Source organism: Mus caroli, chromosome 9 (assembly GCF_900094665.2).
Source record: "Mus caroli chromosome 9, CAROLI_EIJ_v1.1, whole genome shotgun sequence".
NCBI classification, from domain to species: domain Eukaryota; kingdom Metazoa; phylum Chordata; class Mammalia; order Rodentia; family Muridae; genus Mus; species Mus caroli.
In genome coordinates, this window is record NC_034578.1 from 5,353,283 (window position 1) to 5,374,095 (window position 20,813).

At 42.7% G+C, this 20,813-nt stretch overlaps 1 protein-coding gene across 2 annotated transcripts in view; it reads right to left on the reverse strand.

The window, feature by feature from the left end:
- The window catches only part of Arhgap42 (Rho GTPase activating protein 42), a 247,051-nt gene extending 230,579 nt beyond the window's left edge, over positions 1-16,472 (reverse strand). The window contains exons 1-2 of one of the 2 annotated variants that reach the window (XM_029481163.1): positions 16,454-16,472; positions 15,843-16,233 (exon numbers count right to left, since the gene is read on the reverse strand). In XM_029481163.1, the coding sequence (XP_029337023.1) occupies positions 15,843-15,996 (154 nt within the window). In that variant the 5' untranslated portion in view covers positions 15,997-16,233; positions 16,454-16,472. Of the gene's footprint in view, positions 1-15,842; positions 16,301-16,453 lie in introns of those variants that run through there. The other variant, XM_021171512.2, reaches the window with a different exon arrangement.
- Positions 16,473-20,813: the final 4,341 nt, after the last annotated feature.

Genomic DNA, 20,813 nt, shown 5'->3' on the forward strand with positions numbered 1-20,813 from the left:
AATGACAATGATACATAAATAATTTTTGCCTTACTTTTTCTTTCAATTTCAGATGGTAAAATTTATGTTTAATAGATAAGTAATGAATTTAATAAGCTTTAATAGCACTTGCTTGTCATTTTGTATTATTTTCAATTCTAAGTAAATATAATTACATTGCCAGGGACCACAGCCTATCTATACATCACAGCCAAATCACAGTGGTGGTGTGGGGTATTAAAATAGCTGAAAACTTTTACAACTCTTTAGTTGGAGATTTATTTGTATTATTTTTAAGTGTGTACGTGTCTGTGTCTCTTTCCATGTGTGTGTGTGTCTGTGTGTATGTGTGTGCGCTTCATGAGTGTGTGCTTTCCATGGAAGCCATAGGTTTTAGAACTGCTGGAGCTAGAGAGATACAGGCAGTTTCAGGCCACCTGACATGGGTGCTAGGAACTGAACTTAGGTCCCCTGGAAGAGCAATATGTGCACTTTACCACTGAGCCACATCCCCAGCCTCAAGGACAACTTTTAAAAAATACTACAGAATCCAACTATATACTGAAGTGATACATTCTGAAATAGATGGTGATAGTATATTGAAAAAAATCAGTCTTTTCAGTAATTAACCATCATGTTTCTATAAGAACAGAGAAAAACCCTCTGCGACCTCTGATCATCCCACTGGCCCAACAAAAGATTCATGGGACAGCCTGGAATTCAAGCTGAGGTCTTTCAGGCTGTGGTGTTGGTGGGTCCAGCATGAGGGCATGCATAGTGCATCCCATGTTGGTTGAGTGTCCTAAACCAAGGTGTGAGAAAGGGCAAGTCCTACCACGAACATCTCAGACTCACTAGGCATTTGATGCATAGCTGAATGTACAGGCAAACACTTGCATATAAAATAAAATGAATAAATCTATTTTTTTAAATTACTTTATCCTTGGGGAAAAATGATCTATGCAGGGACTGGCGTCAGCTGATGACTATATGAAAACCAGCAGCCAGAGCAAGCTAAAGAGGCTGTGAATGACTGCTTCTTATTTCTAGTAAAGTCCAATGGAGGCTGTGGTTGTACTCCAGTACCCCAGCACCCCAGCACATCAGGGCTTCCTAACAGCTTGTCACAGCATGCACACCACAGGCTTCAGTTCAGAAAGAGAGACAAGTGCCGGCATTACAGGAAGAATTTTTCCCAAGATGAAAGTTTTATTCAATCACATAGTGGATACATGATCCAATTTCCTGTTGGTGAAGTAAAGCCAATGGCAGATGTTGCTTTATATAAAATACAGCCTGCTCTGGTTCCCTTTACATTTGGTATGTAGACTGTTTTAAATTACTCGCATGTAAATAGCACCTCAGGCTGTGGGACTTCAACTGTAACTACACTAACAAAGGATGCTCAGATGCAATGAAAATATTTAACATAATGGTGTGAATACTGTATGTATTGCAATTTATTTATGCATATTGTATTTAAAGTGTGTCCATTTTGACATGGAAGGTTAAATTAAAATGAAATAAAGTTTTTCATATAGAAAAATTTTGGAGTATGTTAATAGCAGTATTACTTTATCAAAATATGAGACAACAGGGCTAACCAGAGTGAAAAAATATTCTAAAAATAGTGGAATGGAGGCACAACTATAAGTATATAAAAACCATTGAATTTTAGCAGGGTAAGTTTCACAGCAGGAAATCATGTCTCAACAAAACTGTTTAAAAAAAAAAAAAAGAATTGTATTTAAAGAACAAATTTCCCCAAAATTAAAAGTCAGCATTTTGAGCTGGGTGTGGTGTACATGATTTTAATCTCACCTCTCAGGAGGTACGTGAATCTCTAAGTGTGAGGACAGACTGTTCTATGCAGAGAGTTAGGCAAAGCTGCACAGTGAGACCTTATCTTTGGAAAAAAAATAATCTGTTAAATGGTAAAACAGCTTTTTAACAATAAGTCATAGTCATTTGTGCAATTTCACCTTCATAGCAATGTCCCTTACATCTGAGTCACTACACAATATTATCATTGCTGAACAAAATTCTTTTATTGAGATGCGTGTACATGTGTATGTGAGAGCACACATGTGTTGTTTGCTCCTAAGTGCAGGTATACGTATACCACAGCACACAACGTGGAGATGAGGGTAACTTTCACAGGTCTGTTCTCTCATCCGACTCTGGATTCTGGGGATTAAACCTAGTCCGTCAGCATTTGACCAGCCCAGGATTCTTTAATGCCAATATTAATGTATTTACTCGTTCCTTCCTCCTTTGCTCCTTTCTTTCTCCTTCCTTCCTTCCACCTTCCTTCCTCCTTCCATTTTCCTTCCTTCCTTTCGCCTTCATTTTTCCTTTCTTCCTTCCTTCTTCCTTTCTTCCTTCCTCCTTCCTGCCTTTTTCCTTCCTCCTTCCATCCTACCATCCTTCTTCTTTCCTTCCTTCTTCCTTCCTTTCCCCTTCCTTCTTCTTTCCTTCCTTTCTTAGTTCCTTTATTCCTTTCTTCCTATTTGAGATGGAGTTTTCTGTATCCCAGGCTGTCCTCAGACTCACCATAAAGCCTTGGACTTCTGACTCTCCAGCTCCCAAGTGCTGCCATACAAGGCATTGCACTACCACCTCCAGTTTATGTGGTGTTAGGAACTGAATTGCCTGAGTGGACTACATCCTAGGCAAGTGCTCTACCAACTGAGTCATATCCCCAGCCCACAAATATCAAATAAGCCTAATCTAATCAATTTGGTTGTTGTGAGATCTTATAGTACTCTAGAAGTTTTAGAATACTCAATCATTTTTCTTCCCATAGAATTTTGGAATCAGTCCCACTATTAAGTGGTCTGATTACAACCTTTGGCTTCAGTACTTTGAGATATTAGCTGGACACAATCTCTTATAAATCTGATCATCTAATAAATACATTCATCCCCTAGAGTCAACATTCACTAGTGGGGAAAGTGTGAGGAAATTAACATCCATTGCTCTAGATCCTCTGCATATGTCACGAATCCAAGGCTGGAGAGATGGATTAGCAGTACGAGCAAGAGATGCTTTTCCCCAGGACCCAGGTTAATTCTCAGAACCCACATGGCAGCTGCTAACCAACTGTAACCTAGTTCTTGGGGGATCTGATCTTCTGGCCTGTGAGGACACCAGGCATGTGCACATGTAGTGTACAGACATATATCCAGGCAAAATATCAATGCACATTATAAACAAAATTTTAAAATTATACCCAGTACAGAAAAATGCATGCATTGTTAACTATTCTAGAGTTGGCAAAGTCACCAGAGAAGCACGGGATATGCCCACAACTACAAATGGAACTGCAAAGGCACTTCGTGCACTCCAAAGCCATGTCTCTTTCCATTAAACTGGACTAGCTTCTGTTCAAGCCATATCTCCCGCACACCTACCAAGTGCTGAAAGTGTTCGAACGATCAGAGACGAAATGCTAATAGCCCTAAATCCCTGTGAGTGACAAAATAAAGCTCATCTAAAAAGCAAACATTCTCTGTGTCTTTTATTCAGGTTTAGTACTCAGATGATTTGGATAAACTGGGATTACCTAACTGAAGTTCAAAGCTCAGACTCAAAACAAGAGGTAAGCTGAAGCTGAAACTGAAGCCAGAAGACGGGAGACAGCACCTAGTGACTGAGGTCTCCTTGTTACACCCTCTGTAAATGGGTGCCATATACATCACTCAGCCAGCCACAAAACTGTAATTTTTATTAGAGCAATGTAAGGAATTAAAAGAGTACCAGAAGCCAGGGGATGGTGGCTCATGCCTGTAACACCACCTCTCATGAAGATAAAGTTGAAGGTTTGCCCTGAGTTTGAAACTAGCCTAGGCTACTTGCTAAATTTGAGGCCATTAACAGCTCTAGAGATTGATGATGATGATGATGATGGCAGTGGTGGTGATGGTGAAATACATGAGTGACAGATGACTAGATACATAGATAGATAGATAGATAGATAGATAGATAGATAGATAGATAGATGATGGACAGGTAGATGGGTGAGTACTGAGAAGAAAAGTACCCAGTTTGGTCTAAACTTGACCATCTGAGACAAAACTCATTGTCTTGTGGGCCTTTCCTGGTTTTCATCCATTAGAGTTACTCAGGATATATTGTATATTCTTTTTCTTTACCCCCTAAAGGTCATATCTTTAGATGCTAGCCCCAAAGGCCAGACTTTCTGTCCATCCATCCACATTCTCCCATGCCTGATCATCCTTTGATATATATATATATGTATATATATATATATATATATACACACACACACACACACGTATGTGTATATTTATATATAAAGCAGTAGCCATCCAATTATTCCCTCCTGGTGGTTTTCATGCCAACTCTCATTCGCCCTCTTCCTTGGGTCATCCTCCATCTTCACACTGAGCCACATTAATCTTCCTTCCTGATTCTAAACTCAGTGTCCTTTCCCATCAATGCCTGCTCTTGACTAGTCCACAACATGCTACCAATCCTACCACAGCCTTCTCTCACTAATAATGCCAGAATGGCCTCAAATCACAATCAGCTGGGTGTAATGGTATCCACCCTTATCCCTGCTAACCCCAGCACTCATGAGGATCTCTGAGTTCACACTCATCTGAACAACAAGGCAATGTCCAGGCCATCCAGGGCTACACAGAGAAACCTGGTGTCAATTGGACAAACCAATATACATCACTATCATCTGTCTATCTGTGCCTCTCAGGCACCTGGAAATGTTCCTTTCTAAGCCACAGTCTTCCTTTCATAGAGAAACTAGGTGGGAAAAGTTTTCTCCTCTGAAGTTGATCTCATGAGGGCCCATTCTGTTCAGAGAAACTACTCACCTACCTATTTCACTTTTGAGACGTATAAGGTGTGATCATCATTTACTATAATTTATGAGATGCTCCCATTATACCAGAAAATCAGCCAAATCAGATAAGCCAATAGTGCTAAAATTTCACAATTTTGCATTTCTTAAAACACTCATATGAATAGCCTTCTAATATCCAATCTAAACATTAGACAAAAAAAAAATCTATCACGCTCAATCTGTTCTACAGTGTTCATCAGCCACGTGATTCTTGCCACTCCCTGCATGTCTATTATAACGTTATTTCCACTCCGGAAAGGAAAACATAGAAAATCAGATCCTTCTTATGTTCTAAGGTAGCAGGAGGCCTGTGATTGGACAGGGAAAAGGGATGCAGAGCTAAGAGTTGCAGAGATAGAGAACATAAGAGGGAGAAAGAGAGAATGGAGAATGAAGATGGACAGACATGAACCAGGGTGGCTAGAACCAGCCACAGGTACTTATAATATCATAAGGTTAGAACAACTGGGATGAAACTTTTATTATTATCAATTGGCTCAGAGATTATTGTATTGGCATCTTGTAAACTGAGATTTTATTGATACATCCATCTGATTGGCTAATCATAAGGCTCAAGAGTTTTGACTTACTTAGTTACTGGAATGTGGGAACACGGATCTCGGAGAGGAACCATGGTCAAGGGACAAGCAAGCAAGAGACTGTGGGGGACTAGCTGGAGAGAGGTGCAAGCAGCTGGAGCACAGGAGCATGGTCCAGCCCTGCTGGGGATTTGGTGGGTTCATATTTAATATTTTCCACAACAGAAAACAGTTGGAAAAAACAAATATGACCCAGCATATTGTGCAGCCTATTTGCACCTTACTGCTCAGTGTTGGACTTGTTCTGAAGCAAACTACATGGTCGACACACTGCCCTATGTGTAGATTCCAGCACAATTCTTGCTTCAGTGTAATAACAGAATATGTTTCCTTTCCATACAGGGTCTGGTTGTATAGCCTGGGGTAACCTGGAACTCACAATCCTCCTGCCTAAGGATTCCATATGCTGCTTTGAAAGGAATATATCATCACAGCCAGCTTTGATAAGTGGATTCTTGACAGTGAAGTCAGATCCTGTAAATAGAAGAGCTCTGGTCAGCCACTTCTAATTAGATGTCTTCTAGAAATATCCAAACTAAAGTGTAAATCTCAGCCCAGGAGATTGTTCGGCAAATGGAGTTTTCTTGCTGTGTAATTCTGGAAACCTAGGTTCTCTACCTGCATGTGCACATGCACACACATGTGCTTGTACACACACAAAATACTTTTTTAAAATTTAAGTTCATCTAGACAAATATTTACATAACTCCTCCTCCTCGTCTTCTTCCTCTTCCTCTTCTTCCTCTCCTCTTCCTCCTCCTCTTTCTCCTCCTCCTCCTTCTCCTGAGACAGGGTGATACATAGCTTAGGTTGGCCTCAAACTCACTATGTAGCCAAGGATTCCCTGAAACTCCTGACCTTTTCTCAGTGACCTGATTGCTTTGATTAAAGGTGTGCACCACCACAAATAATCACATTTAACAACTGTCCTGCTATCATCTTGGCCCTTTTCCTTTGCTTCCGGGACTATTAGGATGAACCAGTTTTATGTGCGCTGCTAGGACTCTATAGAAACCAGCTATCGTAACTGGGAGCTTAGCTATGAAAGATGAAGCTGAGGTTCTATGACCAGGCACTTGGCAATGGGCTCTAACTTTCAGGATGAAAGTCAGTAAAAAGCAGCTCTTGGCTGCTGAGGCCTGGTCTACTGGGGACATATTGTAAGGATTATTAGATTCAGAGTAGAGGTTTGGCAGGCTAAAGGAAAGACAAAAACTGGCAGAGTTGTGAGCTGAATCTGCCAGGTGACAGGTGAGGGTGTGGGATAGAGCACCTGCCTGGAAGCTGAAATGGGCAGAATTGCAATTCAAGCAGCAGAGATGGCTGGCTCTGTAGTCAGAGCTCTGCCAAGAAAAAACGATTCGTGAAAGAAATTCAAGAGTATACAAACTCAAGCCCTTTCTCCTTTTCTCATCTGTCCGTCATAAGCATTTCACTGTTGCATAAATGCAACAGTAAATTGTCTACTCAATGCAGTGTAATGTTTCAGGTTTTAAATCTCCTATTTTCTGCTTAGGAATCTAGGGGAAAAATGAGTCATTTTCCATATAAATACATAAAACATTAGTAAACTTGTACTTGTTACCAATTCAATAGTAAATGTAAACTCTGTTCTTTTTCTCTTGCATCTCCTTTAACCCAGTTAACACTGCAGTCTCTGAACCATGAGGATTGGAAGGATGCTTGTGAAAGCAGCTTTTCAGTGACTCAGTTTAGTGGTTCCTGCATTTTCTGCACTCTCAGAACACCCTCACCCTAGTGACTGGAGGCCATGCATGCAGTAGTTACTTCTAAGGTGTTCCTCACACTACACAGGATCTGCTTTTCTATGCCCAATGCAACAGATTTTTCTGACCTTCTAACCCAGAACACCTCAGTGACCACTCACTGCAAAGAAAATCAAGAGAAACAGAGACCATTCCAGAGTGTGTACTGAGCTCCTGTGGAACTTGCAATGAGGCTGCTGGAGTAATGGGCCAGGCTGGCTTAGTTCCCCTCCGATGAGCACCAAGGCACCTATTGAAATTAACACAAGTATGATTGCCTTCCAGAGGAACAAGTCCCTGAAATGACCTTAAAGCTTCACAATTTGAATCTAGCACCTAAAATTAATTACAGCTCCTTTGGAAGGCATCTGCTCACTTACCTGGAGCTCTGAGGACTATAAGGAGCAAATGAATGGTTTCGGTAATTACACATTCACACTTTTGACTGGGCTACCCAGTCTAACAAGTGAAACCACCTCTGTAGAATTCACAGCACTAAAGCAGCACCCCGGACAGCTAAAGACAGCCCATCACAAGTTCAAATACCTGGAATAGCCTGAGGTAACACTTCTCAGTCTGTAAATGACTGTGTAAACAGGAAGGACCCATGGAAGGCCTCTCAAGCACTGTAAAGGTTTCCTTTCCTCTTTTACCTAATTTTTTCCTTACACCACAACAACTCCAAATAGATACTGGCTTAGTAAACATACCTGTGCAGAGCAAGGCAGAGTTTGTGAAGAAAATGGGAGATGGGGTGCATTATCTTTCCTACCACAATTCCTTTTTGTTATTATCGTTCTAGAAGAGTCTCATGTAGCTAGCCCAGGCTGGCCTCCAACTTGCTGCATAGATAAATTATCAAGTGAAGCCATGACATCCTTCAGAATCCTCCTGTTTGCACCTCCCAAGTACTAGGATGCAGGTCCATGCCAGAGTACCAGCTTCCCTTCTAAGACAACTCAGGGTGTTCACTGACACTGGGTTTTCTGTTGATCTTTAACATCTTCCTTCTTCCAGATCACACATACATGGGTAGCTATGAACCTCATACTCAAGTCTGAGACTGCAATGATACATACCTACAGGGAACTGTGCTAGCCTATTCTAATTATTTCCCTCCAGAGGCATATTCTACATCAGCCTGTGCCCGTGTAACCACTGGAATAAGTGCCATGTATCTTCTTGGGATTATAGGTTCCTAGTTGTGGGACTGTGATAGGCAGCCTACTTTGGTTGAATGGGGCTTGCTCTGGTGACCCAGTAGAGAACTCTACAAGAGACGGAAAAGCAAGCCACGTTCCCAGAGCCAGGTGCCTGACACCACAGAGCCCCCAACTCCATAATTCTGTGACTATCAGTCATGCAGACAATGTCCCAAGCTTCTGGCATTCTGGCTAGACTCCACCTCCACAGTTACCTGACTATAACTAGGTATGCTCCTCCCCACAGTTAAACAGGAAGGACCCATGGAAGGCCTCTCAAGCACTGTAAAGGTTTCCTTTCCTCTTTTACCTACTTTTTTCCTTACACCACAACAACTCCAAATGCAAAGCTCCTCCCCATAGTTACCAGGTAACAGCAAGATAGCCCAGAGGGGCTGCTTGGCCCCCTCCTTGCTCTCTTTAAGCTTTCATCTTTCTTACTCTCTTCTCTATCCCTCTTTCTCTCTCTCTCCTCCCCCCTTCCCCCACGTGGCCATGGCTGGCCTCTCTCTTTCTACCTTCTCTCTTTCTCTCTGGCTTTCTACAATAAAGCTCTAAAACTATAGACTGTCTCAGCTCATCTAGGCCCTCCATGCTTGAATGATGGGATAGGCTTTCGCCTAACCTCCCGCCAGAAGGCCTTCCTGCGCTGCAGCCACAGACTGGACCAAGGACTCTTGCCTGCATGGGAACCATCAATTGCCCCCCATCTCCTCCTACCCTCTCCTCACTTCAGCCCCTGGGCTGATGAGCCCCCCATTCTGTTCTCAGCTCCTCCGCGGTATTCAGCGTGGAATGCCAGGAGCTGAGAACCAGGTGCCTAGGACTGCCCCTTGTCCAGCACCCACCGAGCTGGGCTTCTGTGGCTTTCCACAGCCAGACAAACACCCAGGGCCTCATAGAAAGCGTGTGGCAGTCCTCCCGAGTCCGCCTGCCTAGAGCACTGGAACTCTGACAGGACATGGGTTCTCTCCCACTCCCCTCTTTCCCCACACCCATGGCCCCCACAAATAGTGGCAGAAACATCTGTCTCTAGAAGACAGGTGTCCTTTTAGTGACAGATGTCTGTGAAGGAAAGCCATCACCAAGGCATCAATGCTGGCGGAGTTTCCACGGCAAAAGCAGCAAACACTACCAGATGTTATCAACAATCTCTGAGAGAAAAATTAGCTTCACCAAAAGAACATTGTCTTAGTCAGGGTATCTAGTCCTGCACAAACATCATGACCAAGAAGCAAATTGGGGAGGAAAGGGTTTATTCAGCTTACACTTCCATGTTGCTGTTCATCGCCAAAAGAAGTCAGGACTGGAAGTAAACATGTCAAAAAGCAGGAACATCAGATGCAGAGGCCATGTAGGGATGTTCCTTACTGGCTTGCTTCCCCTGGCTTGCTCAGCCTGCTTTCTTATAGAACCCAAGACTACCAGCCCAGAGATGGTCCCACCCACAAGGGGCCCTTCCCCCTTGATCACTAATTGAGAAAATGCCCCACAGCTGGATCTCAGGGAGGCATTTCTTCAACTGAAGCTCCTTTCTCTGTGATAACTCCAGCCTGGGTCAAGTTGACACACAAAACCAGCCAGTACAAGCATCATTAGATCAGTTAACTGGAGCTGACAAGTTTTGTATTAGTCTTTCAATATTGCATACATTAAAATCGTAAACTCACTTGCTTTTAAAATAGTATGAATGTAATACACAGAGTTTCATGCTTACATATTGCCCTAATTTGTATTGCTGGAATTAACAACATGAGCAAACGTAACTTGGGAAGGAAAAGATTTACTCTGCTTATATTTCCAGGTCACATTTTGTCACTGAGGAAAATGAGGACATACACTGAAGCAGGAAATAAGGAACAACACTTCTTACTGACTCAATCTCTATCTCACAGTTAGCAGCCTTTCTTACAGCCAGCTCTGAGGGATGATGTTGTCCCTGGTGGGTGGGGTCCTCCTACATTAATTTGCCAATCAAGAAAAAGCTCCACAGACATTCCCACAGGCCACTCCTAGGGAGACAAGCCCTCAACTGAGGTTCTCTCTTCCCAGATCTTGTAAAATTGGCAATCAAGTTTAGCCATCACACCTACATTTACCAATCATAATAAATAATCAGCGATAGATAGATAGAGAGATAGATAGATAGATAGATAGATAGATAGATAGATAGATAGATTCCATTATGGCTATTCCTTTTCAAAGAAACTGAAATACACATATTTGAGAAACTCTTAACAGCAAACAAAATGGCTAGCAAGTTCCAGCATAAACTACTGAGAGGGAAGCCAGAATAGAAGTAGGCTGGCCTCTATGTTACAGGGCAGGGTGGACTGAAGAATGCTCACACTGCTAGTAAGCCTTCTTATTTTAGTATCCACCAGTTATGGGGGCAAGACTCTGGAGCCTCTGAAATCCAAAAGCATCACCTATGTAAAGGCCACAGTATCTACACGGAACCCATACACGTTCCACCCACACTGCACCTCAGCGCTGGACCACTTTCCATCAGTAGGTAATGTAAATACCTGTTACATGACATTGCTTTGGAGAAATGACTGTGGTGGTTGATTGAGAAACTTCTTCCATGGGCTCATATGTTTGAATGTTTGATTCCCAGTTATTAGAACTATCTAGGAAGAATTGGGAGCTATGGCCTTGTTGGAAGAGGTGTTTCACTAAGAGTGGGCTCAGAGGATACAAAAGCCAATACCAGGCCCAGTGTCTGTCACTGTTCTATCTCTGTCTCTCTCTCTCTCTCGGAGTGTGTGTGTGTGTGTGTGTGTGTGTGTGTGTGTGTCTGTCTTGTCTGTCTGATACCTGCAGATCAGGATTTAAAGCTCTCAGGTACTGCTCCAGCACTATGCCTTCATCCTTCCCACCATGGACTAAACCTCTGAAATCATTAGCAAGCCTCCAATTAGATGTTTTCGCTTATAAGAGTTGCCTTAGTCACAGTGTCTCTTCACAGCCATAGAACAGAGACTAAGAAAACGATGAAGAAAAGGTCTATAGACAGAGGTAGATTTTTCAGTTTTTGCTTTTTTTCTGACTGTATACACAGCAAAGAACATTATCAAATGCCACTTCATACATGTAGAGGTCTACATGTGTTTGAATTATTGGTTGATTGATTTTAGTTGACAAAAGCTGGGTTGAGGAGATGACTTGCTCATTAAAGTGCTTACCATGTAAGCATGAAGACCAAAATTTCAGCCCTAGACCCACATTAAAAAACAAACAGCCGGGCAGTGGTGGCACACTTGGGAGGCAGAGGCAGGCGGATTTCTGAGTTCGAGGCCAACCTGGTCTAAAGAGTGAGTTCCAGGACAGCCAGGGCTACACAGAGAAACCCTGTCTCAAACAGAGAGAGAGAGAGAGAGAGAGAGAGAGAGAGAGAGAGAGAGAGAAGAGGAGAGGAGAGGAGAGGAGAGGAGAGGAGAGGAGAGAGAAGGAGAAAAGAAAAAAAAAAGAGAGAAAAACAAACAAACAAACAAACACCTGGATATGGTGGTTCGATTGTTCAATCACAACACCGGGGAGACAGAAACAGACAGTCCCTGGGGATTCATGGCCCACCAGCCTAGTCTAGTTGAAGGTGAATTCCAGGCCAGGTTGAGACCTTGACTCTGAAAACAAGGTGGAAAACAGAAATGACAGCCTGGGAGTTTCCTCTGAAACACACACATACACATACACATACACATACACATACACATACACACACACACAATTGAAAAAACTGTATACACTTATGGCACACAAAGTTACATTCTGACACATGCATGTACCCCAGAATGGCTATAAGGTAATCTCCTCACCACCTCATGCGTGTCCCCCCTTTAAAGTAGAATAGTTGAAATTTCATAGTTACTTTCAATCCCATTTTCTCCCCCAACCATCCACTTCAAGAACAAAAGTTCATTTTTGTTCTTTCTCGAGGATTCTTTAAACTAAAAGTATAAACAAAGACTAGTATATGGGAAAAGATATAAGAGAATAACTCTGAAATATTTCAGCACATATGATCCTTTAAAAGGAAAAGCAAATAAGTAAAAAACTGATTTTATGATTGTTTAAGAGTGGACAGCCGGGGCTATACAGAGAAACCCTGTCTCGGAAAAAAAAAAAAAAAAAAAAAGAGTGGAGATTTTGAGTCACACATCTTGAACAAAACTTGAGTCACTGTTATCATGAACATTATCAAACACAGATATAAAGTACATGACAAAATAAGCAGAAAACCATAGCAATGAGGTTTGTAGCTACTAAATTTATAGCTAGCATACCTGGGATTCGAACTTAAGTCAAGCTCAAAATGCTGAACCATAAGCCTGTCCCTCACAGTGGACACACAAATGTAATGTAATAACACAGGTATTTTATACATATTTAAAATACAATCACATAAACCTGTCAGACCAACAGCTATGGAAACTGAAGGCAAGAAGAGCAATCAAGCTGAGGCATTCAAACCTATCCTGGGCAACATATTGAGATCTCATGGGGGTGGGGGGTGGAGATGGCTGCTCTTCCAGAGCACCTGAGTTTGATTCCTACCACCCACATGGTGACTCACAACCGTCTAAAACTTCAGTCCCAGAGGACATGATACCTTCTTCTGACCTCTGAAGGCATGGAGAGTACATACCATATACACATCTACAGAGGCAAACATTCCTGCACATAAAATACAGTTTTAAACTCACTGTGGTAGTACAATCCTGTGATCCCAGAATTGGAGAAGTTGTAACAGCTGGATTTTAAATCAAGGCCTATCTGAGTTACATCATGACACATTGTCTCAATGTACAAAGAAACAACACCAACAACTACAAAAAGCTCACAAAATAAAACTTTCTAGTTGAATATATGAGCAATCTTACAATCAACTAAAGAAACTTGGGTCAAGAAACATGTGTGTAATTTTTATTGAAACAGGCATGCTGTACATAAAAACCAAAACAAAAAAAAATGTATGTACAATTAATATAGTGCCCTGAAACAATAATACCAGGACTCCAGAGGTAGAAACAGCAAGATAGAGAGCTCAGAGCCAGCCTGGGCTACATAAGGCTTTGCCACAAACAAACAAACAAACAAACAAACACAATGCATAGAGAAAAAGTTACTATATAATTGAGAATAGAAACCAGACACTGATATCATTAGTCAAACAGGGTTATATTAGAAAATCATTAGTGAAACAATGTTTAGTTAAAATCCTGAAATGGACCATAGGCTTAACAATTAAACTAGCTGAAAACCCCCTCAGAAAGGTAAGAAAAAGTCAGAAGGGCAAGTGGAGGATCAGGGCTCCCTCAGAGAGACTGGGAAAGCACTAAGACAACTTCAAAACCTTCAAACAAGGTAGTGGGATCCCAGCAGCTGAGGAGGGAGGGCATCTAGCAGCTGTGGCCTGGCCTGGAGGATCCTCCACAGGGAAGACTGTATTGGTGAGCAACAGGCAGTACTCTACTGTGACCTCAAGGATTGTTTGTTTCCGGATAGCTGATACTGGGTGTGTGCGTGTGTGTGTGTGTGTGTGTGTGTGTGTGTGTGTGTGTGTGTGTTGGCTTGCCTGTGATCATCTGAAGTGTCTTGGGAACTGGTCAGGCTTGCATGGCATGCACGGTTACCCACCGAGCCAACTCACTAGTCCTGGGAATTCTTTAGTAAGAAATAAAACATTTCTTTCATAATGAAAGGAGTAATAAGTGTGTGTTAGTTACAAGAATGCACTGTCATCACACAGCATTCTGGAAAGATAATAGGTTTATACATTTAAGGGCATACGGCTGAATTCATGAGGCAGGGTCTCAATATGTCCAGCCTACTTAGGGCCAGCCTACAGGCTGCATTCGTCTCAGGGTAGCTGTGAATGCAGAACAGTATATCTTCGAATAACAATATCAAAAGGTTGGGCATTCCTGTTATTCTCTAGGTCTTGATACACTCACCACTTCCTCTGGTGTGCATGACAGAACAGTTCTAACAAGGGCTGAGAAACACATTGTTTTTATAAAGCTAAGCTGAAGAATCCCAGGGAAGTAACAGCACCAGTGAAAAAAACATACATGTCAGGAAGTATTTTCAACGTTCGAAACACCAAATGCAGAGCACCTGACATCCCAAGTGTAGTCAGCCTGCCTAGCATAACACACCAGGAATGGTTTAGCCTCTATGAGGAAGCATCCCTGGTGAGGAGGGTTCCCTAGTAACAACTCAAGGAAATGCAAAGAAGCATTTCACATTGTCACAAACCACAGTAAGTAATCATTATCATAGTAGTCTCAAATCCCAATTAATTGACAATGGGCATTCCATCTGTGCGATTACAGCAACCCTGAACATGTCCTGGGGACTATCAGATCACCCAGAGGCCTCTCCATCCTGTAAGCGCTCTCGTAAGAGGCCAGAGACCGAAGCACTTCTCTTTTCAGAAGCTGAAGCCTTCCCAATTTTCCATGTAAGACACAAGTGGATTCTGGGAAAGGCAATGGTTAACGTTTAGCGTGTAGTAAGTAATCCACTTGGTTCTCAGTATGAGAAAGCTTGAGTTGTAATAATGGAAGGAGAAGTTCTAAAGGAGAAACGAGGAAAGAATATCCTGAAGGGAGAAGTGTGGGAAAGATACTGACATCTACCAGGTCTGACTGAATGTAGACCTGAGCTCTCATCAATGACCAACACTGCACACCACACTATGCAAGCCAAAATTTAATACGAACAGAACACTCACAAGGGCTTTAAAATACACGGGTACCCTATTGTGTCCAAACAGCTTACCAATGGCCAAACTGCAGACGAGTATTTTTAAGAGGTCAAATCAATGACGAGTCATTGTTGTATGAAATTACTTTTCCTAAAGTATTACTAAATTCACTAACTTCACTTTGACTCTCCATACTCTCGTTTCCACTCTTCCCAGAGAGTTTTGCTTGCTTTGATTTGTTGTTGTTGTTGTTTGTTTTGTTTTGTTTTGTTTATGAGACAGGGTCTCACTCTGTTGCCCTGACTGGGGTAGCTCTCTCCACCACTTTAAAACGAAAAATCAAAACAATTTAAAACAACAACAACAACAAAACCACCCCCCCCAAAAAAAAAAAACAAACAAACAAACCACCAGGCACTGAAACTTTAGCAACAACAAACAAAAGTGAAAGTCTCTACCAACTTTTCACTGACAAGCCTCAAAAGTTGACTTTCAAGGGCTGTAGGGGAAACTTTTCCTTCCCAGTGTTGCCTGGGAAGTAAATCCGCACCACCAAGAACAGACTTCGTTGGCCACCAGCAGGGGAGCCCTTCAGCTTTTGTCCCCAACCCATTCAAACAAAAGAAGCTCGGTCTGGGGCTTCCCAACCAGGGTCCCGCACCCCATGGGGTCTTGCACACTTGGGGACCCGTCACTCACTTCTCAGCGCCCCGATGAGCAGAGAGCCATCCTTCAGCAGCTCTTTGATGAACTTGTTGGTTCTCTCCAGCTCGATCTCGTGACACTGCAATCGCTCCCTAAAATCCGGGCTGTCCAAATACGAATCGCTGAACTCCAGAGTGGGCAGCCCCATGGCCCAGGCGCGGCGGCCGCTAGCAGCGGCTGGTGCGGGGACACTGCGAACGCCGGGGAGCGCTGGGGAGAGTGGAGGACTGGGCCCCGCGCGCCGGGCTCAGTGCAGCTGCCCCGAGGCCGGGCGGAGGCTCCGGGCGCTGTCACCCGCTCTCATCGTCGCTCGCTCGCACCGTGGGGGTGGCGAGGCTACACGCTGTACTGCAGAGGAGTCTTCTGACAGCGTCACTCGCTGACCCTGGGGACAGTGGCGCGCGCTTAGTTGGCGGCGCCTCACGGCGACTCGGGCCCGCAGGGAAACCCGCCCCCTGTGCCGAGCGCACGCGGGCCGGCCTGCAGCTCCCGGGCAGACCCTCCTCCACCCTCCCCGCCCCTCGCTGTCCCCGCCCGGTCCCCGCCCGGTCCCTGCCGTGCGCACTTTGCTCCCCGCACCCAGCACTGCTGTGTTGTAGCCTCACCCGATTCCTACCCGTCCCCGTCTGGGCCCACTGTGAGCGCCAGGCCCTGTGCGCCCCAAATCATCTCCAACCCCCAGCGTCCCCCTTAGGAACAGTCTGACTCCCACATTAACCCCTGCGGGAACTACCACTTCCCAGCCGGTTCAAGTTTCACTTCAGGGTCCTGCCCATAAGTCCAAAATAGAAAGGGTGTCCCGCCTGACTCCCAATCCCCGCTAAATTGACCCATCAGTGAGGTGTGTTTGGTGTTATCCCTCAGTCTGTAAGAAAGGGGAATTGATTTTATTAACTCATTTCACATATTATATACCCCTGTTTTAGTGTCTCTAATTGACACATGGGTGGGTGGGACTAGTTCAGAGACTTTCATCGACTTGACCTGATCAAGCATTTCAAAGGAATCATTAATTCCTTTGGTGGTGGTGGTAGGTAATACCTGCATTCAACTGGCTGAAGCAGGAGAATTGCCAAGAGTTCAAGGCCAACATGAACTACACAGAGAAACACTGTCTCTGAGATGAATATATATATATATATATATATATATATATATATATATATATGAATTCCTGCAAAGAGTCAATTAGCAGAGGTTGACCGAATAAATGTGCGTTCTGTTGAAACCCTGACAACAAAATAAACTACTATTTTATGTCATCCTGCACTCACCTGTAGCTTTTTTGAGAACTCCGTTACTTTTCTTAAGGATCTGTTTTTAATTTCTACATTCCACTGCTTTGTATATTTGAACCATCTGTTTTTAAAAAAGAAAGGAAGGAAGGAAAAAAGAAACTTGTACAAATCATGGGAAAATCCACTGAAGTGCTTTACATTTTTTCCCAATTAAATTTCAGGAACCTTTAGCTGCTATTTTTTTTCAGCCATAGAATAACATTAAAAATAGCATGTAAACAGCGTGGTGACGCATGTCTTTAATCCCAGCACTCAGAAGGCAGAGGTAGGTGGAATTCTGAGTTCGAGGCCAGCCTGGTCTAGAGAGTGAGTTCCAGGACAGCCAGGGCTACACAGAAAAACCCTGTCTCAAAAAACCAAAACCAAAACCAAAAAAACAAAAAGCAAAAATAGCATGTAAACTTTAAAACAGACAAAACCATGTAAACAGTATGCTTGATGACTTGTTTTAAATTCTTATTTTAAAAGCTTACATCCATATTTTTAGTACAAGTCTGCACACTTTAGAAATGTCTGATGGCAGTTCTATACATTTTCTTCTTGTGATATTTACTTCTAGGGATGGGAACACACATCTGAACACTGGAAGTCAAGGGACACTCTGCTGCAACTGGTTCCTTCCACAAGGGAGACACCAGGGATTGAACTCAGATTCTTCGGCCCAGCAGCAATCACTTTTGTCAGCTGAGCCATCTTGCCAGCCCTCATCTTAGCTCTTTTAATTTCTGAGTGTGGAGCTTGTCTGTCAGTTTCATAGATGCCTCATTTGGAAGTACAAGGGAAGGCAATAATACTTTTCTTCATCATTGAAGGGGCTATCGTGAGCTGTCTTTCATGGACTGTGATTTAACCATTTGTCACACAAACAAAGGACAGAAAACTGGTCATGGTTAACAAATGGTATACTCACAACTTTTGCATGTTGCTGCTGTTCTAAGCACCTAACATTATAAAGCAAGAAAATAGCTTCTGTCTCATAAATAACTGCCTTATAACCAATTCTGTGGATTGCTTTGATAAGCAGCTTTTAGTTGTTGGTGAGGTTTCTGTGGGAGTCTTATGGGCAGCTGTAGTTTAGATTCTAATACCTGGGTTATCATTCCCTCAGGCATAGAGGTTATTGTGTTTTAAGCTGACTATCTACACCACTGGGACCCAGGTAAAGTGACTTATATGAGAAGGTAGAGATATTGGAGCATCCTGCATGACCCTGAGCGTTTCTCAGAAAAGAAAATCCAGAGAATGACAGAGTATATTCGTTGCAACGGGTTGGGTATGCAGGAGCTGGGCAGGGGTGCGTACCGACCCAAGGGCTTCCACTGAAGCCCATCTGAGCAGTGATGTAAGCCTGGCACTGTGTGTCTACCCTTCACCCAATAGGATCGAAGTACAGTGTATTATGAGTGGACACTTTCCTGCACTGCTCTCAGTTACTGGTGACTCAGTCCGTGATTCATGCTTTAATCATACTTGTTAGTCTAGCCCTCTCCCATGCCACATTAACCCAGCTATCTGAAACATTAGAAATGGTTCAGCTTTTAAACAGATTTACTAAAAGTTTTGAACAATAATAAATGAACCAGATTCCATGCAAATGGCGGTGTTCAAAAGGTAAGCTCTCCAAATCGGCAAGTGTAAAGTCTCATCTGAAATTTCACTGCACTGAAATGGAGCCTTTCCGGAGACTTTCAATTGTGCAGTACGTGGCATTGTTGGCTGCACAGATATTACAGGCTGTACACACCCTCTGGCACTGACTTGGATATTGGCACAGTGAAATGTCTCTGTTTTCTTCATAGAGCAGTGAGGAGTGGAGCTGTGTGTTTGGTTTCAAGAGTGAGTAGGTAGTTGAGGCGTGCAGCAGATGCAGTGCTGTGGATCTGTCCTAAACCTTTGCCTTATCCCAGATAGATGCCTCCAGAAGTGTTTCTGTGAAGGTATTATTTTGCAGTTACTGAGAACAGACATTTCTTTAAGATTAACTTTTATTTCATAACTAGGTATATAAATACGTGTGTGTGTGTGTGTGTGTGTGTTTGCACATGCCATGTGTACATATATCCTTGTAGACCAAAAGAGGTTGTTCCTCTAAACTCTGATCCTCTGCAAGAGCTGTGTGTGTCCTTAACCACTAAGCCATCTCTTTGGCCCACTGAGAACAAACCTATGCTTGTAAGAAGCAAGTCTCCTGAGACTACCGTGATGCCTGGGGAAAGAAAATGACTAAGCTATAAGCCACTGTAGACTCTTTGGCCTACATTGAAGAAGAGAGTTTAGAGCATTGTCCCTGTTGACATCTCTAGAGACATCTTCTAAACACTGCCTGGTCTCAAAGGAATTCCGAGAGGAACTTTCACAGCATTCTGCTTCATTCTTATACCAGATTCTATGACTTCCAACATGAAAATGAAAAACAAAGACAAACAAACAAAGCCACAGGTAGGACAGCACATGCCTTTAATCCCAGCAGTCTGGAGGCAGTATCAAGCAATCTCTGAAAGTTCAAGGACAGGGTGACATACAGAGACCATGACTCAAAAAAGAAAAAGTTAATAGTAACTTTATAAGAGCATGATTCTTTTCTTAAAATCACTCACTGTGGTAAAATATAGGAATATATGTAAATTTTATCATCTTTATTATGCCCACCTCACAACCTGGCAAGAACTGCTCCATTTTCTGCCCCAGCCTGTGTGACTTCAGAAGTTCACAACCATCTGTAATTGAATCTGATGCCCTCTTCTGCTGTGTCTAAAAACAGACAGTATACTCATATAAATAAAATAAATCTTTTTTTTTAAAAAAAGTTTTGCTCTCATGGTTATTCCCCACAATGTTCTATCCCCAGCATTCATTATCAGACTGGTTGATATATGACATCACCACCTGATTGAATTACAGAATCTTCTGTGGCTATAAAATGTTCTCACAGCCTTTCTCTAATACATGCATCTCTCCTCCTGCCTTTGATCACTGTCATAATGAACAAACCCTAAATATAAATATGTATTTTGAAGTCATTTGAAAGCTGTCATCTACATAGCTGGTCAGTGAAACCCTATCTCAAAAGAAAGACTTTTAAGTCCGCATTTTTAAAAAGATAATTTTATTTGCATTTAAAGAAAAGAAATGTCTTTGTACCTCTGTGTGCAATGTGTGATTCTCAGAGTTCCCATTGCTACATTAGACTTTTCCTTTCTTGCCTTCTCTTTTATAGTGTTGGGAGTTGGACTTAGGACTGTGAACAGCTAGGCAAGGGCTGTGTCTTTGACTATTTCCAGCCCTAACTAACTACAGTCCCATGTTAAGCAGGTTGTACACGATATAAAATGCATCAGTCTTCACTATCTGTCTTGTTGGAGATAGCACCTCTTGCTGCTCACAACTATATCTTCCAGACTAGCTTCCAGGGCTTCTTGTGTCTCTGTCTCCCATCTCCCCATAGACACCAGCACATCATGGGTTCTGGATTCTGTGTTCAGGACCTTAGGCTAATGAAGCAAGCGGTTTATTGGCTGAGTCTTCTCTCCAACCTTAAAATAACTATGCTTTTCTTCTTCTTTCTTCTTCTTTCTTCTTCTTCTTCTTCTTCTTCTTCTTCTTCTTCTTCTTCTTCTTCTTCTTCTTCTTCTTCTTCTTCTTCTTCTTCTTCTTCTTCTTCTTCTTC